This window comes from Somniosus microcephalus, chromosome 8 (assembly GCF_052327205.1).
Source record: "Somniosus microcephalus isolate GS21.2 chromosome 8, FLI_Smic_1.0, whole genome shotgun sequence".
Lineage (NCBI taxonomy): Eukaryota > Metazoa > Chordata > Chondrichthyes > Squaliformes > Somniosidae > Somniosus > Somniosus microcephalus.
The window spans coordinates 197805607-197828472 of record NC_140994.1 but is presented as its reverse complement, the minus strand read 5'-3'; the positions used below and the strand labels follow the sequence as shown (position 1 = coordinate 197828472).

General features: G+C 44.7%; 1 protein-coding gene and 1 long non-coding RNA gene across 3 annotated transcripts in view; one reads left to right on the top strand and one right to left on the bottom strand.

Annotated features, from left to right (window-relative positions):
* Positions 1-22866, bottom strand: part of LOC147114022 (ras-GEF domain-containing family member 1C-like) — a 67647-nt gene that overhangs the window by 23352 nt on the left and 21429 nt on the right. Inside the window, exons 2-3 of one of the 2 annotated variants that reach the window (XM_085995545.1) lie at positions 17759-17941; positions 13638-13760 (exon numbers count right to left, since the gene is read on the bottom strand). In XM_085995545.1, the coding sequence (XP_085851671.1) occupies positions 13638-13760; positions 17759-17935 (300 nt within the window). In that variant the 5' untranslated portion in view covers positions 17936-17941. Of the gene's footprint in view, positions 1-13637; positions 13761-17758; positions 18314-22866 lie in introns of those variants that run through there. The other variant, XM_085995546.1, reaches the window with a different exon arrangement.
* LOC147114023 (uncharacterized) overlaps positions 1-22866 on the top strand; it is a 93531-nt gene that overhangs the window by 50801 nt on the left and 19864 nt on the right. The gene's annotated exons all lie outside the window — the stretch shown is intronic.

Genomic DNA, 22866 nt, shown 5'->3' with positions numbered 1-22866 from the left:
TGGTTCATCAACCCCATCTCAAAAAAAATCCTCAATCACTCCACCCTCTCCAGTTTTTTTTAAGTTTCTTAAAAAATTTTATGTTTTATTAAAATGGACAAATTTCACACTCCACAAAATTGTAATTAATTTTCCAGGCCCTTAACATTTGTTTAGCAGTAATAACGCTGTCAAAACCCCAGTTACACCTAATCCCTTTGGCTCTAACTTTTAGTGGGGAATTTAACAGCGTACTTACTGCGGAAGAGCCAAAGTTTTCAGCAGTTTCCCTGATTTGGGTGATTACACAGATTGCCGGCTCTGTGCGGGGAGGGGTGGGGGGTGTACACAGCGCAGCCTGTTTCGGAGCTGTCGATGACAGACCGCAACTTCAGGATTTCTCATGCACCTGCGCATGGGCCAAATCCCGAATTTGCGTTCAGTTTCAAAGGCGGAATGACAACGAATGCTGCCAATTCGCCGTCATCACAACCGCAAATTCCGGTCCATAATCACCAGCCAACTCTGTTCCAAACTTTCCTATGATTCTGTCTTTGAATACATTTCATCATCAAGATTGCCTATTTTCACCTCCACATCATCATCTGCCCCTACCCCCTACCTCGCATCCACTGACATTGAAACATTTATTCATGCCTTTGTCATCTCCAAACTCAATTACTCCAGTGCTCATTGCTGCCTCCCGAGCACCGCCCCCTCACCACCCCATTTACAAATTGCAACACTCAAAACTCCAATGTCTGCATCCTATCCTGCACTAAGTCCCACTCCCCTATCACACTTGTACTCACCAACCTTCATTGCCTCCTAATCCCCACTGAATTGAAGAGGATCGTTGGAATCCCCCAATATAGCCAGCCTTTCAATGCCTGTTTCACAGAAATGGCATGTTGGAGAGTCGCAGTAATACTTGGAAGAAGCGGAGGTTGATATCACACACTAGGGTAAATTTCACGATTTCGCAGTGCTGGCAGGTGAAGCTCCATGGAGTTGTGCAAATCAGCAAAATTGACCTTACCAACTGCACGTTGACTGAGTGATATCCTTTTCTACTTATGTATGGCATACTTTGGGCTAATGGAGCTTGAATTGGAATAGGTGTGTAATTGATGATGCCCTACAACTTTGAGAAATTGACAGTGTCAAGGAAGCCTTGCTGCCTGGATACTTGTTGCTGCTGGTCGGTGCCAAATTCTTTGCTTTAGCAGACATAAAGGATACATCACTTTATCCTGAGCAATGGCTCCTGTCAAAGCAGTTATGATAGTTTGGAATGTCCCTAGGGCATAATAAATTAGGTTGTAGTCATTTAAGAGCCACAGGCAGAGCTGTGCACATAGTGGATTGCTCCTATAGCGCAGGTTCCATGAGGTGCACAACTGAGCAACCATATCCCTGGCTAACTGCAAGTCATGCATGGATGCTCTGCAGTCATATTCAGGTAGGTGGTCCAAGGTTGTAGACATACCCATGTGGATGTCTGGTGCCAGAGGCTGTCAGGTTGTATACAGTCTGCACTCTCTGGCCTCTAGACCTATGTACTAAATATAAACATTGGCAACTCTACTCATCATGTAATCTTCTGTTATTTTAACTCTACTTTAAAGTAAGGGCAGATTTCTAGTGGAGTAGTTTCATAGCGATCAGTGGGGGGTAGCTCTGATGGAAATGACTGAGCTACAAATAGGCCGTAATGCACTTTACAAATTTGATACTGACAAAAAAACACACAAAAGATTTCAGTTCTAGGTTGGAGCAGACAAAGAGGACCAGCTTGTGCAGCAGTCCAATGGCTTCATTACGCAAAGTGTAAAGTGGGTCAGTTTTCCACCGGAAAGTTTAAGTTAAAATGACCACTGATATTTCACTAGTTAACTTCTCATAACCTTTCAGAATTCTTAAAACCTCCTTAACCTTTCCAGTTTCAGTAAATAAAACATTTTTCAAGTCTTACTTCAAAACCATAACCTCTCATTCCTGGTGTCATTCTAATACACAGAACTGCAAACAATATTCCAACTGTGTTCCAAACAATGTCTGTACAAATTCAACATCACTTCCTTATTTTTAGTTTATGGCCATTATATTCTAAGTGTTCTCCCGTTTTCAGGCTGTTTATTTGTCTTGCCTCATTAATTAGATCCAGAGCTACAACTTCATCCCCGTTGGATATGCAATTTACTAATTTAACTCCTGGATATATTCAAAAAAAACCTTTTCATGTTGTCCACAAATCTTTACCTTAAGATTGTTAAAGCCCCATATTATTATCTCTCTTACTACAAATGCTACCAATTGCCTACAACTCTTACTCTTGATTTCTTTCTAATTGTTTAGTAGGCTACAATTTTATGAATACATGATAACCACAGAGAGCCTCACCTGCACACTACTCATGATTTTCCATCCATTAAAATCAATAAACGGGAAAATCACACATCTGTGATTTCCCAATTTGCGGGGTCAGGAGCAAGGCTTCCTGCCAGTAGCACGCATTTGTAAAACCCAGCCATTTAATCTACTCCAAATATGGTCACAGATCTCTCATTATTTCTTAACTCATCCCAGACAGACTTCGTCTGAACACCACCATCAAAATGAACTTTCTTTTCTATTTGCAGCTATGTGGATTAGGTTCACATCAAAAGCAGTAAATAGTGTCAATTAACTCTTTTGCAAAAGATCTGATGAATGTCTGGTGGCGAACGTAATTTAAGGCTAGTTGACATAGGCAACCAAATGTCTTTGTGGAACATTATAATTTATTTCCGACATGAAAATGGTATCTTTGGAATGTGTCTGTGTAGGCTTTGCTCGCTCGGTAGCACTGAGTCAGAAGGTTATGAGTTCAAGTCCCATTCCAGAATTTGAGTGCATAATTTAAGCGGATACATTAGTGCAATATTAAAGGAGTGCTGCATCGTCAGACACGCTGCTCTTCAATTGAGATGTTAAACTATTTGTTAATTCCTGTAATTGAAGTATTAAAGATTCCACAACACTATTTAAAGAATAGTATCCTGATCATTCATCTCATTGGTGTTTGTGGGATCTTACTGTGTGCAAAATGACTACCATGTTTGCCTGTATAACAATCACTGCACTTCAAAGTAATTCATTGCATGTGAAGCATTTGTAATGGTTTTAAGAGATACGAGAAGACACAAGTATTTCAACAATGCAGATTGGAATGTTAAATTGATATTTTAGACTTTCTCTTGGCTACCTTTGGGAGACAAAGTGAAAGTTTACAAAGATTTAACTTATTGGGAGATTTACTTGTGGTTATTATCTTCCCTCGGATGATTAAATGAGTTAAGTACAGTTCATGATAGTGCAAAAAATGTTCACAAGGAGTAGGCATGATGGTTCAAATGGGCTTTTCTCATTCCATATATTTTTATTTTTATTAACTCAGTTCATTTCAATGACATTAAGTGATGGAATTTCCTGTGGGGGCGTAATTAGAAAATGACACCCGATATTACGCCCATTTGTGCTCCCATTTTGCCAATGTCTATTTACACACAATTTCCTACCAATCTCATTAACATACACTGGAATGTGAAAATGGGCATAAACAAGCAGAAATCAGCGTACACAATTGGTCCCGGGGAAAGCGCCAAATTCATGCCATATATTCCTTCTACAAGTATGAAAATTAAAGTACATTACACAGTGGGGGAGAAATTCAGTATCGCCCCATTTGGGGCGCAATTATCGGCCGGGCGCAAAGTTTAGCGCCTGGCGCTAATTATCACCTCCGACTGCAAACTTGGCTTTTATCACCCCTGGAGGTGATTGGAGCGCTACATCAGGCGCTACACACCTGTCTTAAGGCGCAAAGGCCGAGGAGCGAGGCGCTACCTCAGAGCGCTGGTGAAGCTCGTGATGTCAGTCAGCAATGGAACACAGACACACTGGCGCCGGCCAGTTCTTAAAGGGGAGGGTCGATCTTGCTCTCCATCCACACCCTGCTCATTGCAGCCTTGAATCTCGGCCTGGAGAGACCTGTACATCAAATCTGTTCAAAGAACAATGGAGAGACCCAGGGAAAGAGCTCAGAGTGCAGCCCCCATATTCTCTTTTAAATCGATGCAAGGAAGATCAAATCAGAAAGAACCTGCAAAGTGCTGCTCAGTACCCAAAACTCCTCATGACAGCTTTGAATATCTCCTGCAGTCTCTCTCTCTCACTCAGAATGCGTGGTACAAAAAAAGGCAGGAAGCGGTCGCCTTTAAATAGCGCTCCCCAGTCCCTTCCCGACTGCAAAACGCTCCCCTCAACCTGTCGTTGCTAGCAGCAGGCGGGAAGACAGGGGGCGCCACTCAATATCCGGTCCGGGGCGTAGTACACTCGACTGACGTCACGATCTGCCGGCGCAGGAGATCGTGACGGTAGTGTTTAGCGCCGCCGTAAAATGTCTAGTTAATTTCGTGAGCGGCGCAAACATCGCCACACACGGGCGCTAGCTGCTTTGCGCCCCATTAGCGCCCTCTTAAGGCGCTAATGGGAGGTGCAAACCAACTGAATTTTTCCCCCAGTATGTTTAAGAACATGCAGTTGTGGAAGCTTTTCATTTTTTGTGACTTATACTGTTGCCATAAATATGTATTCATAGAAACAGAAAATACAGTGTAGGTCTCAGTGAGAATAAATGTAATTTAAAAAAATTGAAATTAAATTCCAGAAAAATTGCTTTGTTTCCTGATGTCGCAAAAATTCTGGGCTTAATTTTACACCCGTTTTGAATCAGCGTAATTCACATGTACGTTTCTTTAGCCTGGGCTAAATAACTAAGGATTTATGAAATGCCCAATCCAAAGTCATTATAATGAGTCGAGTGGCAGTTGAGCGCAGGAATCAATAGACAGGCGTAAAAGAGCGAGGAAATACAGTGCACACATTGCCAGGTAGAAATACACAGGGAATTCCACCCTTAGGTTCCTGATACGATAATGTGTTTCATAAATGAGCTGCTGTGCACTTGCATTTGGGATATGCTCTTTTGTAGACACTCTTTTGTACTACAATCTGTTCCATCAAATCAAATGCTAATAGCTGATAGATACACAATCAAAAGGCTCCAAATACAGTGACAAACTATTAATAATCAGACTGAAGATCTAAAGCTCTAAGATTTTCCTAATAGTGAGGTGAATTTCCATGCGGTGAGTTGCGCTACCTGTACAACAATGGAAAAATATTTGTGCCTGTCGATCGTTTGGAGAGGTATTTACACAAGAGTTTCCTGGGTCGCCATTTGCAAACCAATTGGAGTAGTGATTTGTGTAAATCCAGTGTAAAACAGGTGTAATATGCTAGAGTGCATGGAAATTAGAGTGCAACCTTTCAAAAGACTGTTCTGGCTGAACAGTGCAGCAGCAGAGTGGGGGACAAGCAAGTGGATCTTGTGATGGTATTAGTTGTGTTAACTTAGATGTATCAAATAAAGTATTAGTTTAGTGACTCTGGCTAGAAATTAACTCTTTCCACTCAGGATTGTACTGTAATTCTATGATTAACTCGATGTATAATTATTATTAAGATACTTCTGACTGGGTATATAAAAAGAGTAAGGAGTGTGCTAATTTTGGTATTTTATAAAGCATAGACTTGACTGGTAGATTCCAGTCCAGTTCCTGTATACATGTGTAAGGAAACAGGGAAAAGATTGATCTGAATAGTAGAAATTCAAATAATGGCCCCAAATTTCCACACGATGAATTACGTCGTATTTGCACCAATGCGAGATGAGTTGTGGTCGCTGATGGGCTGGACAGCTGTCTGCACCAGAATTTCGTGCGTCAACTCATTTGCTTAGCCAGTGGATGAGTCATTGGAGTAAATCCCATTTAAAATGGGAGTAATGTGCTGGGGTGCTTGAAAATTTAACTGCAGCCTTTCATAGGTCAATTTTGGGTGAATATTTTAGCAACAGGCTGAGTGACCAGCAGGTAACTAACAAATTGTTTGGTTCACTCAGTTCACTGTCAGATGACTGGGATTCTCCCCCAGCAGTGGTGTTCTGGCAGGGTGGGACTACTGCCCAACCCTCTCGAAGCTGATAGCCCAACCCAATTCCACCACCAAAAGGGAACCTTCCCTGTAGAAGAGGGAAATTCTTCTGTTGCTACAGCACCAAAAGAACTGGTAATGTCGTTAAAGGGGCAGAAGTGTCCCATAGATTGGAATAGATGTCCCACTAAAACTCTCAACTGAGACTGGGGCCTTCAGCAGGTAACTACTGGGCGCAGAATGGAGGGAGAGGCGTCTACTAGGGACAATTCAGTACTGTTACCATTGATGTTATGATGTCAATGGGGCCCATGGCATAAGTGATGGTAACATGGGCAGACTAGAGGAAAATTGGCTAGGAACCTAGGACCTACCACCATTTATAGTAGGTGGAGAAGGAATGGCCAGCAGCCGTCCCAAAGGTGGGATGCAGACACCATGGCCTAGAAATTCAGTATCGCCATGTTTGGGGCGCTGCAGCCGGGCGATTGCTAAATTTAGCGACCGGCGCAACTTAGCGCCACCTTCGCCGAAATTGAGTTGCATCGCCCCAAGAGGTTGCTGCTGCGCTAAAGCAGGCGGTGCACGACTATCATAAGGCGCTAAGCCGGCGAGCCGGGGCGCTACCACCGAGGGCGGGTGCAGCGCAGGTGCGGCGAGTTGCTGATTGAAGGCAGACACGCTGGTGCCGGTCAGCTCTTAAAGGGGCAGGGTCGATTTGTTTTGCTGCGACGCCCTGCACACTGCAGCCCTGAATCAAGGCCTGAACATAGCTGCTTTACCAGTTCAACGCTCAGGACTATGGAGAAGACTAGGGAGCGAGCGCAGTGCTTCAGCGAGGGTGCCCTGAAGCTACTGGTTGGCGCAGTGGAGCGCAGGTGACCTGTCCTCTTCCCTGATAGTGGCAGGAGGCCGCTGCCCAGCGAGTATAGAAAAGCCTGGAGGGAGGTGGCAAACAGGGTGACCTCCAACAGCATGGTTGCCAGGACTCCTGTGCAATGCAGAAAAAAGTTCAACGACCTCACTCGGGTTGTCAGGGTGAGTACCCTTTCCAGTATCCTCTTCATCCCTGCACGTGCACCTCACTTTATGGCCAAAGGGACCTGAAAGCCCCAATGCCCAGCCCTCATCCAACAGCTATGGGACTCTCATGAAAATCACTTGCACATTCAGCACTTTACACACTGTCAGGGCTATTCCACCATGGGAGGCAGTGCAGGCAAGATGAGGGCTTGACACTGTCAGGGCTATTCCACCATGGGAGGCAGTGCAGGCAAGATGAGGGCTTGACATTGTCAGGGCTATTCCACCATGGGAGGCAGTGCAGGCAAGATCAGGGCTTGACAACTGTCAGGGCTATTCCACCATGGAAGGCAGTGCAGGCAAGATGAGGGCTTGACACTGTCAGGGCTATTCCACCATGGGAGGCAGTGCAGGCAAGATGAGGGCTTGACACTGTCAGGGCTATTCCACCATGGGAGGCAGTGCAGGCAAGATCAGGGCTTGACACTGTCAGGGCTATTCCACCATGGGAGGCAGTGCAGGCAAGATCAGGGCTTGACACTGTCAGGGCTATTCCACCATGGGAGGCAGTGCAGGCAAGATGAGGGCTTGACATTGTCAGGGCTATTCCACCATGGGAGGCAGTGCAGGCAAGATCAGGGCTTGACAACTGTCAGGGCTATTCCACCATGGAAGGCAGTGCAGGCAAGATGAGGGCTTGACACTGTCAGGGCTATTCCACCATGGGAGGCAGTGCAGGCAAGATGAGGGCTTGACACTGTCAGGGCTATTCCAGCATGGGAGGCAGTGCAGGCAAGATCAGGGCTTGACACTGTCAGGGCTATTCCACCATGGGAGGCAGTGCAGGCAAGATCAGGGCTTGACACTGTACTTAGAGTCCGTCCTTTCTCTTGCGGGGCAAGCTGGCCCACAATCGCAGGCAGCAGCGACGGACTGGGGGAGGCCGTCCTGACCTTAAAGAGCTCAACGACCTGGAGCAGCGAGTGGAGCAGATTATGGGAGGCCGGCTGATTGTCCCCGTCGCCACTGGAGATGCCGACCCCGTTCTGGACAGCAATGGTAAGGTCATCACCTTTTTGACCTCTCTCTTTCCACTTGTGCCTCACACCAGCATCCTTTGCCACTCTCGAACCAATGCAGTGCATAGCAGCACTCATGCCTCCCTCGCTGCCGCCCTGTCCTCACTCTAAAGCAACTCTTGTGCCTCCCTGCTTTCAGATGCTGATTCGCCAGGTGAGAAGGCGGGCCCTCAAGCTGGCACTGTGTCTGATTCAGAATTCGAGGAGGAGGAAGAGGAAGCCGGCCCATCAGTGCCACCCTCAGCCGACGCAGCTCATGGCCATGATGGGGACATGTCTTCCCTGGAGGGGAGCAGGGGGGAAGGGTCTGATGAGGGTGAAGCTCCGGGGCCCAGCGGACTGCAGCAACGTGGGAGGGGTGGGGAAGCTCGGCGGCCTTCTCCCCGGAGGGTGAGTGCGGCCTCCAGTCCTGCTACGGTGAGCGCAGAGGAGGTGCGGCTCCTTGGTGAAATCGGCGCTCAGCCTGAGCGCAGGCACACTGAGCTCATGGCTGCAGTGGCAAGGATGCCTGACTCCATGGAGTCACTAGCAAGGAGTGTTCAGGAATTCGGGGCAGCACAGGTGGCTTCCAGCCAAGTACTCAGTCGTGCCGTGCATTCACTGGCTGGTGTGATGCAGACACAGACCAGGGCCACACGGGCACTAACTGCTGCCACCCTCGCTGGATCGGCCAGGCATCGACGGGGCCCTCGCCGCGCCGCAGCAGCCCAGCAGTCTGTGCTTCAGCAGATTGCTGCGCATGCTTCAGTGCTGGCCCATGCGAGTGCCAGTGTCTCGGCCGACCAGGGAGTGCCTGTGCTCTGTCAGGTTGGCAGCATTCCTGCAGCCAACACTGTCACTCCTCCACTGCAGCTGCCACCACCCGTAGGACAGACTGCTGCCGCCCAAGCAGAGTTGGAGCAGTCAGAAGCCAGGCCCTCCAGGCCCAGAGCTGGTCCAGGCTGTCCCCCAAGGGCATCTGCCATCTCACCATCTGACCCTCAGCAGCCTTCCCCCAGCCTTGCTGCAGCCACTGGGGTCCCATTGAGGAGGAGCTGCAGGGCGGGAAGGGGCCAATCGTGGAAGCGAGGCGGATCACCCTCGCAGGCGAAAAAGTAGGTGTGGCAAAATGTTTTTTTATATGAAGGCCGAGAATGTTGTGTTTGTTTTTTATATGAAGGCCGAGAATCATGGTCATTTTTGTTTAACTGTTTTTTTCATTTTCTCAAGGTTGTGAGAGCCGGTTATGTGTCTGACTGTTTTTTGGGGGGTTGCTCTGAATTTGTTTGTCATGCGGGAAGGGCACAGAGTTTGTAAAATAAAAAAATTTCTTTATTCAGATTGTCCATGTTTGCACTTTGAACTATTGTTGCCTTGACCGGCTGAGGGTTTGCGGAGCGGCTCCATTCATGTTCTTTCATTGGCACAAGCCACTCCCTGAGAGGGGGCCTAGAACCGAGTTGCAATAATCCGCCGACGGACGGCCCTTGCACTTTGTGCCTCCCTCCTGTCTTGGTGCTCCTCCTCCTCCTCCTCCTCTGGTGGTCCTCCAATGTCTGCTGGCAGTGGCTGAGTCCTGAGGATAGCCAGGTTGTGCAGCATGCAGCACACGACCACAAAATGGGAGACTCGCTCAGGCGAGTACTGTAGTGCTCTTCCTGAACGGTCCAGACAGCGGAACCGTTGCTTGAGCATGCCGATTGTGTGCTCAATGATGTTCCTGGTAGCTTGATGGCTGTCATTGTATTGTTCTTCAGCAGGGGTGGTGGGCGCATGGAGCGGGGTCATCAGCCAGGTGCACAAAGGATAGCCCTTGTCCCCGAGAAGCCAGCCTCCTGGGTGAGCCGGGGCTTCGAAAATGTCTGCCACAGAAGTCTGGCGCAGGATGTAGGCATCGTGGCTGCTGCCTGGAAAGCGGACATTGACAGCTAGTATTAGCTGCCTGTGGTCACACACCAACTGGACGTTGAGCGAATGGTAGCCCTTCCGGTTGCGGTAATCCTTGGCATTCTGTAGAGGTGCCCGCAAAGCCACATGTGTGCAGTCAATGGCGCCCTAACCATGGGGAAGCCCGCTATTCTTGCAAATCCCATTGCACGCTCTTGCTGCATGTCCAGGGTAATGGGGAAGGAGATGTATGATGTCTCCTTCTGAAGAGGGCATTCATCACCTGGCGGATGCAGCAATGTACCGCGAACTGGGAGATATTGGCAATGTCCCCAGTAGCGGATTGGAAGGAGCCGGTGGCATAGAAGTTGAGAGCCACCGTCACCTTCACTGCCACCGACAGAGACATCCTGCTCCTCAGCTGTGGCTGCAGATCTCTCTGAAGCTGGTGGCAGATCTCTGTGACCACCTCCCTTCTGAATCGCAGCCTCCGAACACACTGCTCCTCAGACATGTTCAGATATGAGAACTGCTGGCGGTATACCCTGGGTGAGTAAGGCCTCCTGTGCCGACGCCTGTTGGCCCTTCTCCGTCTGGCCATGACTGGCACTCTCTCTCGGCGTCTCTGAGCCCTTTGAATGCAATGTAGAAAGCCAACGTTTCCACCCATTGCAGCCCCCATTATATGTGGCGACTCAAGGCTATGGCACTGAAAGTTAAATCCAACTGCAAAGCTCTGGCCTGAAGCCAGAAGTACCTGTGCAAGTGCTGAGTCAAAGCAGAAAGCTCTCTCCCTTTGTCTCTCTCCAAATATCTCTCTCTCACACAGGAGTGGAACAAAATGGCTGCCACAAAGAATGGAGGAAGAGTCCCCTTTAAATAGCGCCCCACAGCGACTGGGAACCGTTCCACTCAACCAGTCGCTGGGGGCGCCAGGCACAGAGAAGGGGGGCGCCACTGAAGTTCCGGTTCGGGGCGCATCAAGGGCGTTGCACCATGAAATGACGTAAGGATCTGCGTGCGCAGCTGAGCGGGCACTACGGTTTTGCGCCGCTGCTAAATCTTGACTGAAGTTCGCGAGAGGTGCCGCGCCCGGGCGCTAGCTGCTTTGCACCCCACTTCACCTCCTCCTAAGGCACTAGCGGCTGGCGCTAACAACTGAATTTCTAGGCCCATAAGTTTGGGCAGGATCATGAAGGAGAATCCAGCTCAATGTCTCATGAGTGTTTTTATGCCACTTTTCAGGAATGTCTACCGAAGGAGCAGCTGACAGAGGCAGCCAGAAAGGGACAAAAACATGCCATAAAGGCATAAAAGAAGAGCTTACAACATCAATGAATCAGACCTGCAAACTGCCCTCACTGAAATAAGGCAGAGAAGCGACAGACTGCTGGATGTCTGTGGGATGAAGCCTCCCAAAAAATGTCTCTCCTGCCACATGAAAGGTGCTACTGGCACTGAGTGGCAACCGTGTCACCTCGAAGACTACAGACCAGTGCTGCAAGAAGTTTACTGACCAGACTCGAACAGGCAAAGTAATTCACCGACCACTCCCCTTTACTTCCTTGGGCACCCTGGGCACCAGTACACACTTTGTCCTCTAAAATTAAAAGCTGCATAAATAACCCTTCACAATTCACTCTGGTTAAAGGCTTGAGGGGTGGGGGAATAACTTGGAATATTACAGTATATTCAAGAAGGAGTTGGATATATTTCTTAAGGCTAAAGGGATCAAGGGATATGGGGAGAAGGCAGGGATAGGGTACTGAATTTGGATGATCAGCCATGATCTCATTGAATGGCAGAGCAGGCTCGAGGGGCCGAATGGCCTACTCCTGCTCCTATCTTCTATGTTTCTATGGGTACCCATCTCCCTTAAAAGCAATTACTTTAATACCTAACCTTAAAACCACTTCCTCAACTTTAACAGGGTGGTACCACCACATCTCTTTCTTCAGATGCCACCAGACACTCCTCAGTTGCTAGCCTTCACCAAATTTTTAATCTTGTCGCACAATGCCATGAGACACAGGTCACTGGAGGAGGCATCCCAGTTTCTACGAGCAGCAGGCCATGGAGCTGGCCATAGAACTAGTGGGAAGACACTTTGCTCTTGCCATGTGAGATGATGAGGATGGGGGCATAGTGCCTGCACCAGGCTTGTAACTGAACACCTGCACAGTTGTCGCAGCCTCCCTCGAAGACACTCACAGACACAAGCTTCCACTCTCTTCTCTATTTCCTTACTCTCAAGGGGGTAATGCTCACCCATTCTTAGCTTCTACCTTCCTTTCCTGCAGATCCACCACCACAACCGGGGCACATGAGGAGGAGGAGCAGGAAAAATACAGACATGCAACTAGCTCTTTGTGAACTATGTTGTTGAGGTGGAACATAAGAAATAACAGACGAAGTATGCCATACAGCCCATCGAGCCTGCTCTGCCATTCAATAAGATCATGGCTGAACTAAATTAACTCCACTTTCCCGCCCAATCCCCACATCCCTTGATTCCTTTAGTGCCCAAAAATCTATCGATTTCAGTCTTAAATACAGGGAACTCTTTTTTATCCGGCACCGACGGAGTGCCGGTTGATCAAAAAGTCCGGATTACAGAGAGGTATAGTTACTAAGATACGAGAGCCCCGTACACGGCCACCGATCCAGGCGTCCCTGTTGCATGGCAACAGGTGCAGGAACCCCAGTTACACAGCCACAGATCCAGGCGTCCCTGTTGCATGGCAACAGGTGCAGGAACCCCGGTTACACGGCCACTAATATGAAGTAAAACTTACCTGAACCTACTCCTGAATTTTGCCGGTTAAGAGAGATTTCCGGTTATTTAGGTGCCGGTAAAAAGAGAGTTTCCTGTATACTCATTGACTGAGCATCCACAGCCCTCTGGGGTAGAGAATTCCAAAGATTCACAACCTTCTGAGTGAAGAAATTTCTCCTTTGCTCAGTCCTAAATGATCTTATCCTTATCTTGAGACTATGACCCCTAGTTCTAGATGCTCCAGCCAGGGAACACAGCCTCTCAGCATCTACCCTGTCAAGCCCTCTAAGAATTTTAAAGGTTTCAATGAGATCACCTCTCATTCTTCTAAACACTAGAGAATAGAGGCCCATTCTACTCAATCTTGCCTCATATGACAGCTCTTTCATCCCAGGAATCAATCTAGTGAACCTTCGTTGCACCGCCTCTAAGCCAAGTATATCCTTCCTTAGGTAAGACAAGGAGGATGACGATGAAGAGGGGGATGAAGTCAAACTAAAGCTTCAATAGTGAAAAACTAGTAAAAACAGCATCTGCCCGAATTTCTTGCCATAAAATTTTATTTGCTCCAATTATGCACTGGAAATATGCTGAAAACGTTGAGCATATTCACTCCCATGGTGTGTATAACTTGCAGCTACCACAGTGCTTCAACAATTTCTTTTACGTTTTACTACATTTCATAAGTTATAGATAAAAATACAACAGATTATTGTTAACAGTAGTTTGTATCAAGTTCAAATCAATTAACAACAATAGAAAAATGAATTTTGATGAGAACAATTTTTGTTATGAGGAATTCATTTCTTTTGGATAGTACAATTAGCTTACTGTTAAAAGAAAATGCTATACATGTAGTTAAATATAACTCTGACCTTGTCAAGCACTGGCTCATCTAGACTTTGCTGCTCAATACACATGTGACATACTTTTGATAAAAGCTCATGAGGTTCGATGAATAGTCTTGAACTCAGTAGAAATGTAAATATATATGCTTTCTGTTAGGAAAAATGCACATTTGTAATAGTTAAAAGTTAGCAGAGGACAGAAAATATACAAGTATCTGCAGTGCATGCACTTTCTGTGCTTTTGTTATTGAGCAAGCATACAAAAGGCTCTTATATGGTGGCTTTAACATAGTAAACATCCAAAGCACTTCACGGAGGAGAAAAGGACTCTGAGAAGTGATAGAACTCACAGGTCAGTTTAATCTGCCGTCCTGCTGTACTAGCAGTTACAACCAATAATGAATAAGGTACGAGAGTAGATGTTCCTGACCTTCCCCTCTGCATGGTGCTGGACAGGGACAGTTCCCTTGAAGTGTGCTGTTCCTGTCCAGAGCCAAGAATACCTAATTTTCTAGTCATGGCATAGATCCACCCCTGGCAGGGCCTCTTGCTGGGAGAGGGACGGGGAATTTCAGCATAACTGCAGTATTCCCATACCTGCCAGCTATGTATCAGTTGCCAAGATTGTGGCCTTCGGGCTGATGATTGATGCGAACATCCTGGAAGGGTGGGGTTCTCCTAGCTTGTCTTGGTCCATCACTGGATGCCCACAGACCCTCCACATTTCTCTGGACACCCTGCATTTGGGGTGCCCAGCAAGCATTTTTCCAGGAAAATGAGGGGGGAACGCTGGGAATGCCACCTCTTAGCTCACGAGTATGCCTATGATGGCCATGCATGCCCAACTCCTCCATGTCCCCCCTAGGAATTCCGAAAATCATGGCACAACGGAAAAGGGGGGAAATCTTTGCGCCCGGAGAAATGGGTATTTCTTGGGGGGCAAAGGTCAGGAAAATCTTACCCTATGGAATATTAGTCTTCCTGATGTTTAGTTAGAAAAAGTTTAGCTAGCCTGAACCCCTGAAGAAATGGCAAGTCAGATTGGTGAAAATTTCTGTAGATCACCCCCTTTGGTCAGAGAACTAAGGGAACTCTAGCTGTGGATGGTGGGGCTATGGAATCCCTCACCAGGGTGGGCAGAGACCAACATTTCTGTGGGAATGGGGCAGATGTACTCCAGCGATGCAACCAAAGTGATGCTTGTAACCGCCTGCTCAATACTAATGGGATGCTGTCTCACTGAACACTCCAGTGGGGTTAGTGCTGCAGGGACCTGTTGAGTATGATCTCGGTGTGTCTGCTGAGATTATAACTTGAAGAATTTAAGGGCCAAATACTCTATGAGGGATATTTAACAATATTTTACTAATACAATCTGTTTGAGCTGAGGTACAATTTAGTTTCCAACCACATTAATTGAGTAGAATCTGCGTGTAATTCATGATTTATAGTTAACCTTTAAATCACAAATGAACAATTTTACACAAAGTTTCCTTGAAATACAATAGCAAAATAACTTCAGCACTATAAAAACCATTACCAATTTATATATCAAATTGAATGTTTGGTTGATTGTAATTATTGTAGAAAAATTAAATGTTCTGTTTACTATACAATCACCAGCATATAAGACACATCTGAACCAGAAAGAACAGATGTATCAAATGTTGCTCATCAGGAGTGGTATTAGTAATTTTGGTTAAATAACATGCATCACTACTTTATTGAACAGCTTAGATTTGGAACTGACTGAAATGTAAACCTGATATTAGTGCCAATTTTTAAATAACAGTCTATTTATTTCACTAATGTCTTGTGTGAAGTGGGAGCATTTATTGTTACGATTATTACATTTGTCAATGAATTTTCATCATCAGGAAAGCAAAGCTTAGAGCTCAGATATAGTCTTGGAATTGTCAAAGGGAGCAATCTTAACAGTGCAACCTATTTTAGTACCACCGTGAAAATAAATAGCTTCATATATTTAAATACTTTGGAAGCTATGTTACTCTTACTGATCATAAATTGCACTCATATTCTCCCAAAATTGATACCTCCATAATAAGTAAGAGGGATGGTGTCTGTGGCATCATACAACTAAGAGAATCTAAGACCTATGCAGACTGCTGTTCTCCAAATTGTTTTCAATATTAATTTCATTGGTGAAAATTCTGTCATGCCTTGGGATTTTTGATTTTTTTTTCTTCACGGAAAGGATTTTGTGATTGAACAATATTTAAATACTGTGTTTTAAAACAGAGTGAATTTGAAAAGTTTTACAAAACTGCCACAGGCTTGATGCATTCAAGATATGTATTAGAGCCAGATTGGCCAGTTTTTGCAATGTCAATTGATACAATGATCCCAGATCCATTAGCCTGGATGGCCCCTATTCATTTTGAGAACAGCAGAACTTGTTTAAACCCACACCCCAATGGTAGAGGACACGTAGCCAGTTTTATTAACAGGCCCACTGATGAATCACTGACCAAGGAGTAAGTCATCCCCCGGTGAGGAACACACAGAAAAAGGGACACATGGTCAGTCAGGTTTTAACAAGAGAGTGCAAGGAATAAAAACAGAAAATGCTGGAAATACTCAGCAGGTCAGGCAGCATCTGTGGAGAGAGAAACAGAGTTAACGTTTCAGGTCAATGACCATCAGAAAGGTCATCGACCTGAACATTAACTCTGTTTCTCTCTCCACAGATGCTGCCTGACCTGCTGAGTACTTCCAGCATTTTCTGTTTTTATTCTAGATTTCCAGCATCCAGAGTATTTTACTTTTGTTTATGAGATTGCAAGGTGCAGATCTGGGACCTCAAGCTGGCAGATAAAAATGTAGGTCCATTTTTGCAGTTAGAGGTACAGTAGCGTGAAAGAAAGATAATACCAAAAGCAAGTCATACCCACAAAAGGGACAGAGCAGGTGATTTATTACTTCTCCCCATTTATTGAGGAGAGCAGTGAGATTGAGTTAAGTATATGGAATATGACTGTTACTCGGTATATGAATTGGCTGTTTGGTAAAATAAAGCAGCTAAATATTTTTTTTATTTTTGGCCTCGTCTTACCAAGTGTGTTCTCAGTCTTCTCTTGGATAGACTGGAGAAGAGCTTGCTAGGGTGTGTGCAAAAGACATGATATCCAGTTTGTATCACAGGCCCTAATAGGCACTCCTATTGTTACACTATCATATAATTAGATATTGGGCAGCACAGGTACATTCCTGAATACAAAATCCTCAGATCATTTATGGGAGTGATCAGCACCTGATAGAATATCCAAGACAGATCCGAAACTAGTAACAATCTGATTACTCTTTTTGACTAGGTCAGTCTTATAAGCCCTGTTTTTAACCTAACCCACTCAGTAGAAATGTGGCGGGTTCGAATCAGATGCCCATTTTTATGCCCCGTCCGATTTTACTCTCCATAGAAGTCAGTGAAGAGCAAAGTCAGGCAGTGTATACTCAACCTGCCCCATTCCTACTGGGCAGGTTAGGATAAAATTGGGGCTTAAGTTTCAGAAACGAATGAACATTTGGTAGAGAACTATTGTTGCTAATTTCAACAGGGGCAACAGAATTAATTTACTAAATGTTTGGCTTGTTCTGTATGTTTTATAATCATTGAGCAGCCAGCTGGTATGTGAAACAAAATAGCAACAAGATTATGAATTAGGAATTTAGCTTAATTTGATGTTCTGAAGCCCTGCAAAATTATGTTTTTTTAAAAAAGGGTGCAGTATTACAAACTTTAAAGCCAGCAGAGACAGTCTGATTTCAAAAGAACTGCTGTCTTAAAATACAGAAAGTGCGGGAGACTGCTTCCACAGCAGGAGCAAAAAAAGAGATTGCTTTCCACTATACATAGTATCTGATATTTAAGAAGACTGCAATTCCCATAATGCATTGTCTTGGCCTCAGGGAATATATATCAGCACTGACATAAAATGGAAATGATGAGTCAGGATAAATCACTGATTCTGAAGAGAATAAACATTGCAGAAGCATAATGACATTTAAAAAATATAGGTACAATGGTGCAGTGAATTTTCTTATGATTTTCTAAACATTTCCACTAACACCTAACAGTACCGAGAGAAAATGCATTACATTTGTACGCAATAAAAGTGCCAAACACTTACTTCAGGATAATAATCAACTGTAGGTATGAGATGCTGGATCAACGCCTCTAAAGATGCAGAGATAAGGTTACCATCCTGAAATATCAGCCTTCCATGTTCATTTTCTTTGGTTGGGTGAAGTTGATGGCTAAAGCCACTGGTATTAAACATACTTGTAGAAGTCAATGTTTGTGGCATGCCTTCCTGTGAAAAGAGTCAGAAAGATCCATGAGAGACAAGTAAAATCAAATCCTATTTATTTGCATAACTGCCTTAGAAAAACTGGCCATACAATACATAATTTTTCTTTCAAATAGAATGATATTTCAAATTGTTCAACCAAAGTGCTTTAGTACCACACATTTGTCACAATGTTAATTTTCCTCCTCTACAGCTCAGTTTTAAAACAAAAACACTGTTTCACTTTGAATCACAAAAACATTCACATTTATGAACAATCTCCTTCCTGTTCCTCCCACTGGCTGTCAACAACAACACAACTATTCAAATTAGAAAAATGAGAGGGCTTTGCTGATGCAACTTTGCTTTTGTCTGTTTCTGCCATATCAGATATTTGTCAAACTATTAAGTTCCTAGAATGCTTATTACCAGAAGGATCAAAGTTGCTTTTGAAAATTTGTACATTTGGATTATCTAGAGTTATGAAAAGGCTTCCTGTGTCGTAATTATCCATATAGCTTTCCCAAGTTTACTTTTGCAAATTCTTTTCCATCCTGCATTCACAATGAAAAATGTCAGCTGCAGTTAAGTAACCCAATGTAAACAACGCAATGCGCCATGTTCCAGTGGCAGCAGAGCCCCACTGTCTCATAGGATTTAAGAACTGCCATCAAATTCTCCTGTTGCCAGATAAGAGAACGGTGGCAGGCAGAAAACCAGGGGGTTGGGGGGGGGGGGGGAAGAAATTACATAGAGTTTATGGCACAGAAACAGGCCATTCGCCCAACTGGTCTATGCCGGCATTTATGCTCCACACGAGCCTCCTCCAAACCCTCTTCATCTAACCCCATCAGCATATCCTTCTATTCCTTTCTTCCTCATATGCTTATCTAGCTTCCCCTTAAATACATCTATGTTATTCGCCTCAACCACTCCCTGTGGTAGCGAGTTCCACATTCTCACCACTCTTTGGGTAAAGAAGTTTCTCCTGAATTCCCTATTGGATTTCTTGGTGACTATCTTCTATTTATGGCCCCTAGTTTTGGTCTCCCCTGAATGGTGGTAAAATTTCAGTTTAGTATTGCTGGTTGGAAATTGGTGCAGCAAAGTGCAAGCAGCTCTTGTTTGGGATTGTGGGATGATCCAGTGACAAACATCTCAGTTGACCCAGTAAATGTTGCGCCTTATTTGACGTAAAAGGGAATACGCTCAAGTGCTGCAAAAAAATGATCCCTTCCTTTCTTTAGAAACCAGACCATACTACCAAGGGAAATATCAATATTTCTAATGCTATCTTAATTTATTTAAATAGCTCATGTATTATATCAATAATAAAATCGGTTTTCTGTCTTTGAGGTAGGTTTTCTCTCCAGAAAGGTCGTTGCAGACTCCCAAGATAAAATTTAGTGCAAAAGGTTTATGTTTCCACATCAGACAGAGAGTTAATGGTAAATAATTTTAATACTGGAATTTTTTTCCTTTCGAAATGTATTCCCCTCCCCATGGGTGAACCTGAACAGTGTCAACATGTTATTCAACCTTGGCTAGGAAAGATCCATATGGGCCAGTGATAACGAAAGTGATTTGCTGACCTGTATGAAGACAGGCAGGAGTGCTCCTCTCACTACTCAAGCTACAGGCAGCCATAACTGTTGAACACCTCCATCGGCAAGCTGTTGGGCATTTATGCTGCTGGAGTTGGCACTGTCATTGGAGGTGCAGCTTGAAGCCACTTTTTTTGGTGGTGCTCACTACCTGCAACGACAAGATCATTACTTGGTTTACATCTGCATGTTGTTGCTGATTTCCGAGGTGCCGTCAGCAACAAAATGTGAATATAAATAAGTAATTGTACCATTATGTATTCACATACCACCTAGATAGGAACACTGTAAATTCCAACATTCAGCACTTTAACTCAGTAACTTGTCAAATTCTTTACTTGCTCTTCCACAAACGTAGCTCAATGTGATCCAAATGGCAAGTGCCAGAGTTAAAAAAAAAAGGAAGCTGCTAGACTGCAAAACTGATGATAAAAGTGGTAGGAAGAGTATTTGACCACTGCAAAATGTTGACTGTTTCGCCGTGACCGGCGAGCTGTCTCTACGGCTGCGAATAGCGCTCACAGCTGGTGCTACCCTAATAAAGCCGGTGGACCAATTTGCTGTGGTCCTTTTTGCCAACCTGATCAGGTGCATAGCAGCGTATGTTGCACAAGGATTGGGCACAATCCAATTTCTAGGCCAATATTGTTAGATGCTCTCCAGTTGCTCCATACTGCTGCAGGGAGGAATTTGATATATTCTGATTGGCTGCAGCAGGCACAACTACCTTCTAGGTCCATTTCCTTAAACATGTTTTCATACACAGTCTACTCTTAATTCAAATAGTTATCCCTCAATCAACATCACTAAAACAGATTATCTGGTCATTATCCTATTGCTGTTTGTGGGCGCTTGCTGTGCGCAAATTGGCTACCGCATTTCCTACATTACAACAGTAACTACACTTCATTGGCTGTAAAGCGCTTTGGGACGTCTGGTGGTCGTGAAAGGCGCTATATAAATGCAAATCTTTCTTTTCAAAGTTACTTAATTTGAATTATCTGTTAATTAAAATTAAAATTGCATAAAAACAGCTCCTGTGCTGTTTTATTTGAAATGTTTAATTTAAGTTAATGGATAATTCATTTTTTTCAAGCAAAAAGGACTTTGAATTAATAGGAATGAACCTGCATATAGTGCATAGGTTTGTTTCAAAGCCCATTACACCACACAAATGCTAAACATTATATGCAAAGTATTATGGTAAATAATTTGTCAATTATATTCCTTTTATTCCAAGACAGGATACTTTTTAAAGTGTAATTTTCTCTGACAATTTTCAGTTTAGCTTTTTTTAAAATAAATATACTATAAGTTTTGCCAAAGGAATGTACTGTAGAATGAAATGAACAGTGATGCAATGGCATTATACTTCTTGTCAAGTCTGCTACTTTGTACTTTTTAATTTTAAAAAAAGTATTAGAAATGTATCTGTTTCAGCAGATATTTGCTGCAATACAAACTTGCTCCATCAGTCAATGTGCAAGAAATTGAGTGAACCTTTACCTGGCAGCTCCAGGAAAACTCAAGCCTACAATAAAGTCCCTTTAATAAAATCTTACTGTTAAAACAAAATTAATAAATGTTTAGTACAAAGTGTATAAAGCTTCTTCTCAGCCAAAACCAAACCCTTACTTCAAGACATCAGATCCACTGCAAATTATAAGTTGCAAACTTTAAAGATCATGGTTTCATAGCAATTTCAAAAGAATGGTGCTTTATAAGTGCTACTGAGGGTTTAAAAAAATGTTAGAGCCTCTTTAAATGTCCTGGTCATGTGGATTCCACAATGGCTGACCAAAAAAAGTCCTAGGTTTGATCTCAGCCAGGGTTGGGGAGGGGGAGTATTCCTACTCCTGACTGCTATCCATACCCCAGATGGAAATGCACTTGCATGGATGTTTGGTGAGAGAAGGATCCCGCTTGACTGTGAAACATACAAAATTGAAACATACAAAATTCTTACAGGGCTTGACAGGGTAGATGCAGGGAGGATGTTTCCCCTGGCTGGGGAGTCTAGAACCAGGGGTCACAGTCTCAGACTGAGGGGTCGGCCATTTAGGACTGAGATGAGAAATTTCTTCACTCAGGGTGGTGAATCTTTGGAATTCTCTACCCCAGAGGGCTGTGAAGGCTCAGTCGTTGAGTATATGCAAGACAGAGATTGATAGATTTTTGAATATTAAGGGAATCAAGGGATATGGGGATAGTGCAGGAAAGTGGAGATGAGGTAGAAGATCAGCCATGTTCTTATTGAATGGCGGAGCATGCTCGAGGGGCCAAATGGCCTACTCCTGCTCCTATTTCTTATGTTCTTATAATGTTCTACTACAGTCGAATAGCTGGATGACTAATTGTCAAGGCTCACATTTGAAGAATAGCTACTTGGATGAGGTAGTGGAGGGCAAATTACAACTCTTAAACTGCATAAGGCATCAATTACTTCAGGAGTGGAGGAGGGAAGGTGAGAAAATTGGAAGGAAAAAATTGTTTTAGTCACCAGAGGGAAAACAAAAGAACATGCGTCTGACTGTTTGTCACAATAATGCCTTGCACAAGTGATATGTGTAGTGTATGTACCCGTCTATCTTTAAGGGAACTATTGAATGTAATCGTTCACCTTTAAGGGAACTACTTTAGGTGTGGCACTATTTGTTTGGCTTCTGTATACTGTAATACCGATAGTGACCACACCAGTATATAAGTGTTGTGCCAGGAGTTATTGGGCAGATTCGCCCGGACCTTCGAATAGTAAAGACCTGTTTGTTTGTTACTTCTGAAGTCTGTGTATTTATTAACTGCACAACCCACAGACTTTACAGTGGCGACGAGTCCGATCGTACCCTGCGGCAAGATTACCAAAAGCAACGAAGAGCGTCGAAGAGAGACAACTGCCCTCGTCGTGCTACCAAAAGAAAACACGAGGCTGCAACAACAGAAAGCAGGAAGACTAACAACAAAAGCTGTATCAGCAACAGGCACTGACTACCCTTCTGCCACGGTGCGGAGTGAGCCGACCAGCAAGAAACAAGGCGGCCAAAGAGACTGTGAGTAGGGGAAGGGGTAGAAGTATCTGGAGGATAAGGGCAGAGCACTCGACCTCGGTCGAGGGGGAGCTGTGCCGGGCAAAAGTCGGGTCCAACGGCGTCGGGTGACAGCCGGACCGCGATCGGCGGGAAAAATCCGGGCAGCGACCGCAGCCACGAAGCGCTGAGCCTGCGAGTAGGCGCGGGAAGAGAAACCCAGCCGCAGCCGGGGAGGGAAACACCGGTCTGCGAGAGGGCTGGGGAGGCGAACGGGAACCGTGCGGGTGAGAGCCGGGTGCGGAGAGAGAGACTGCGAGGA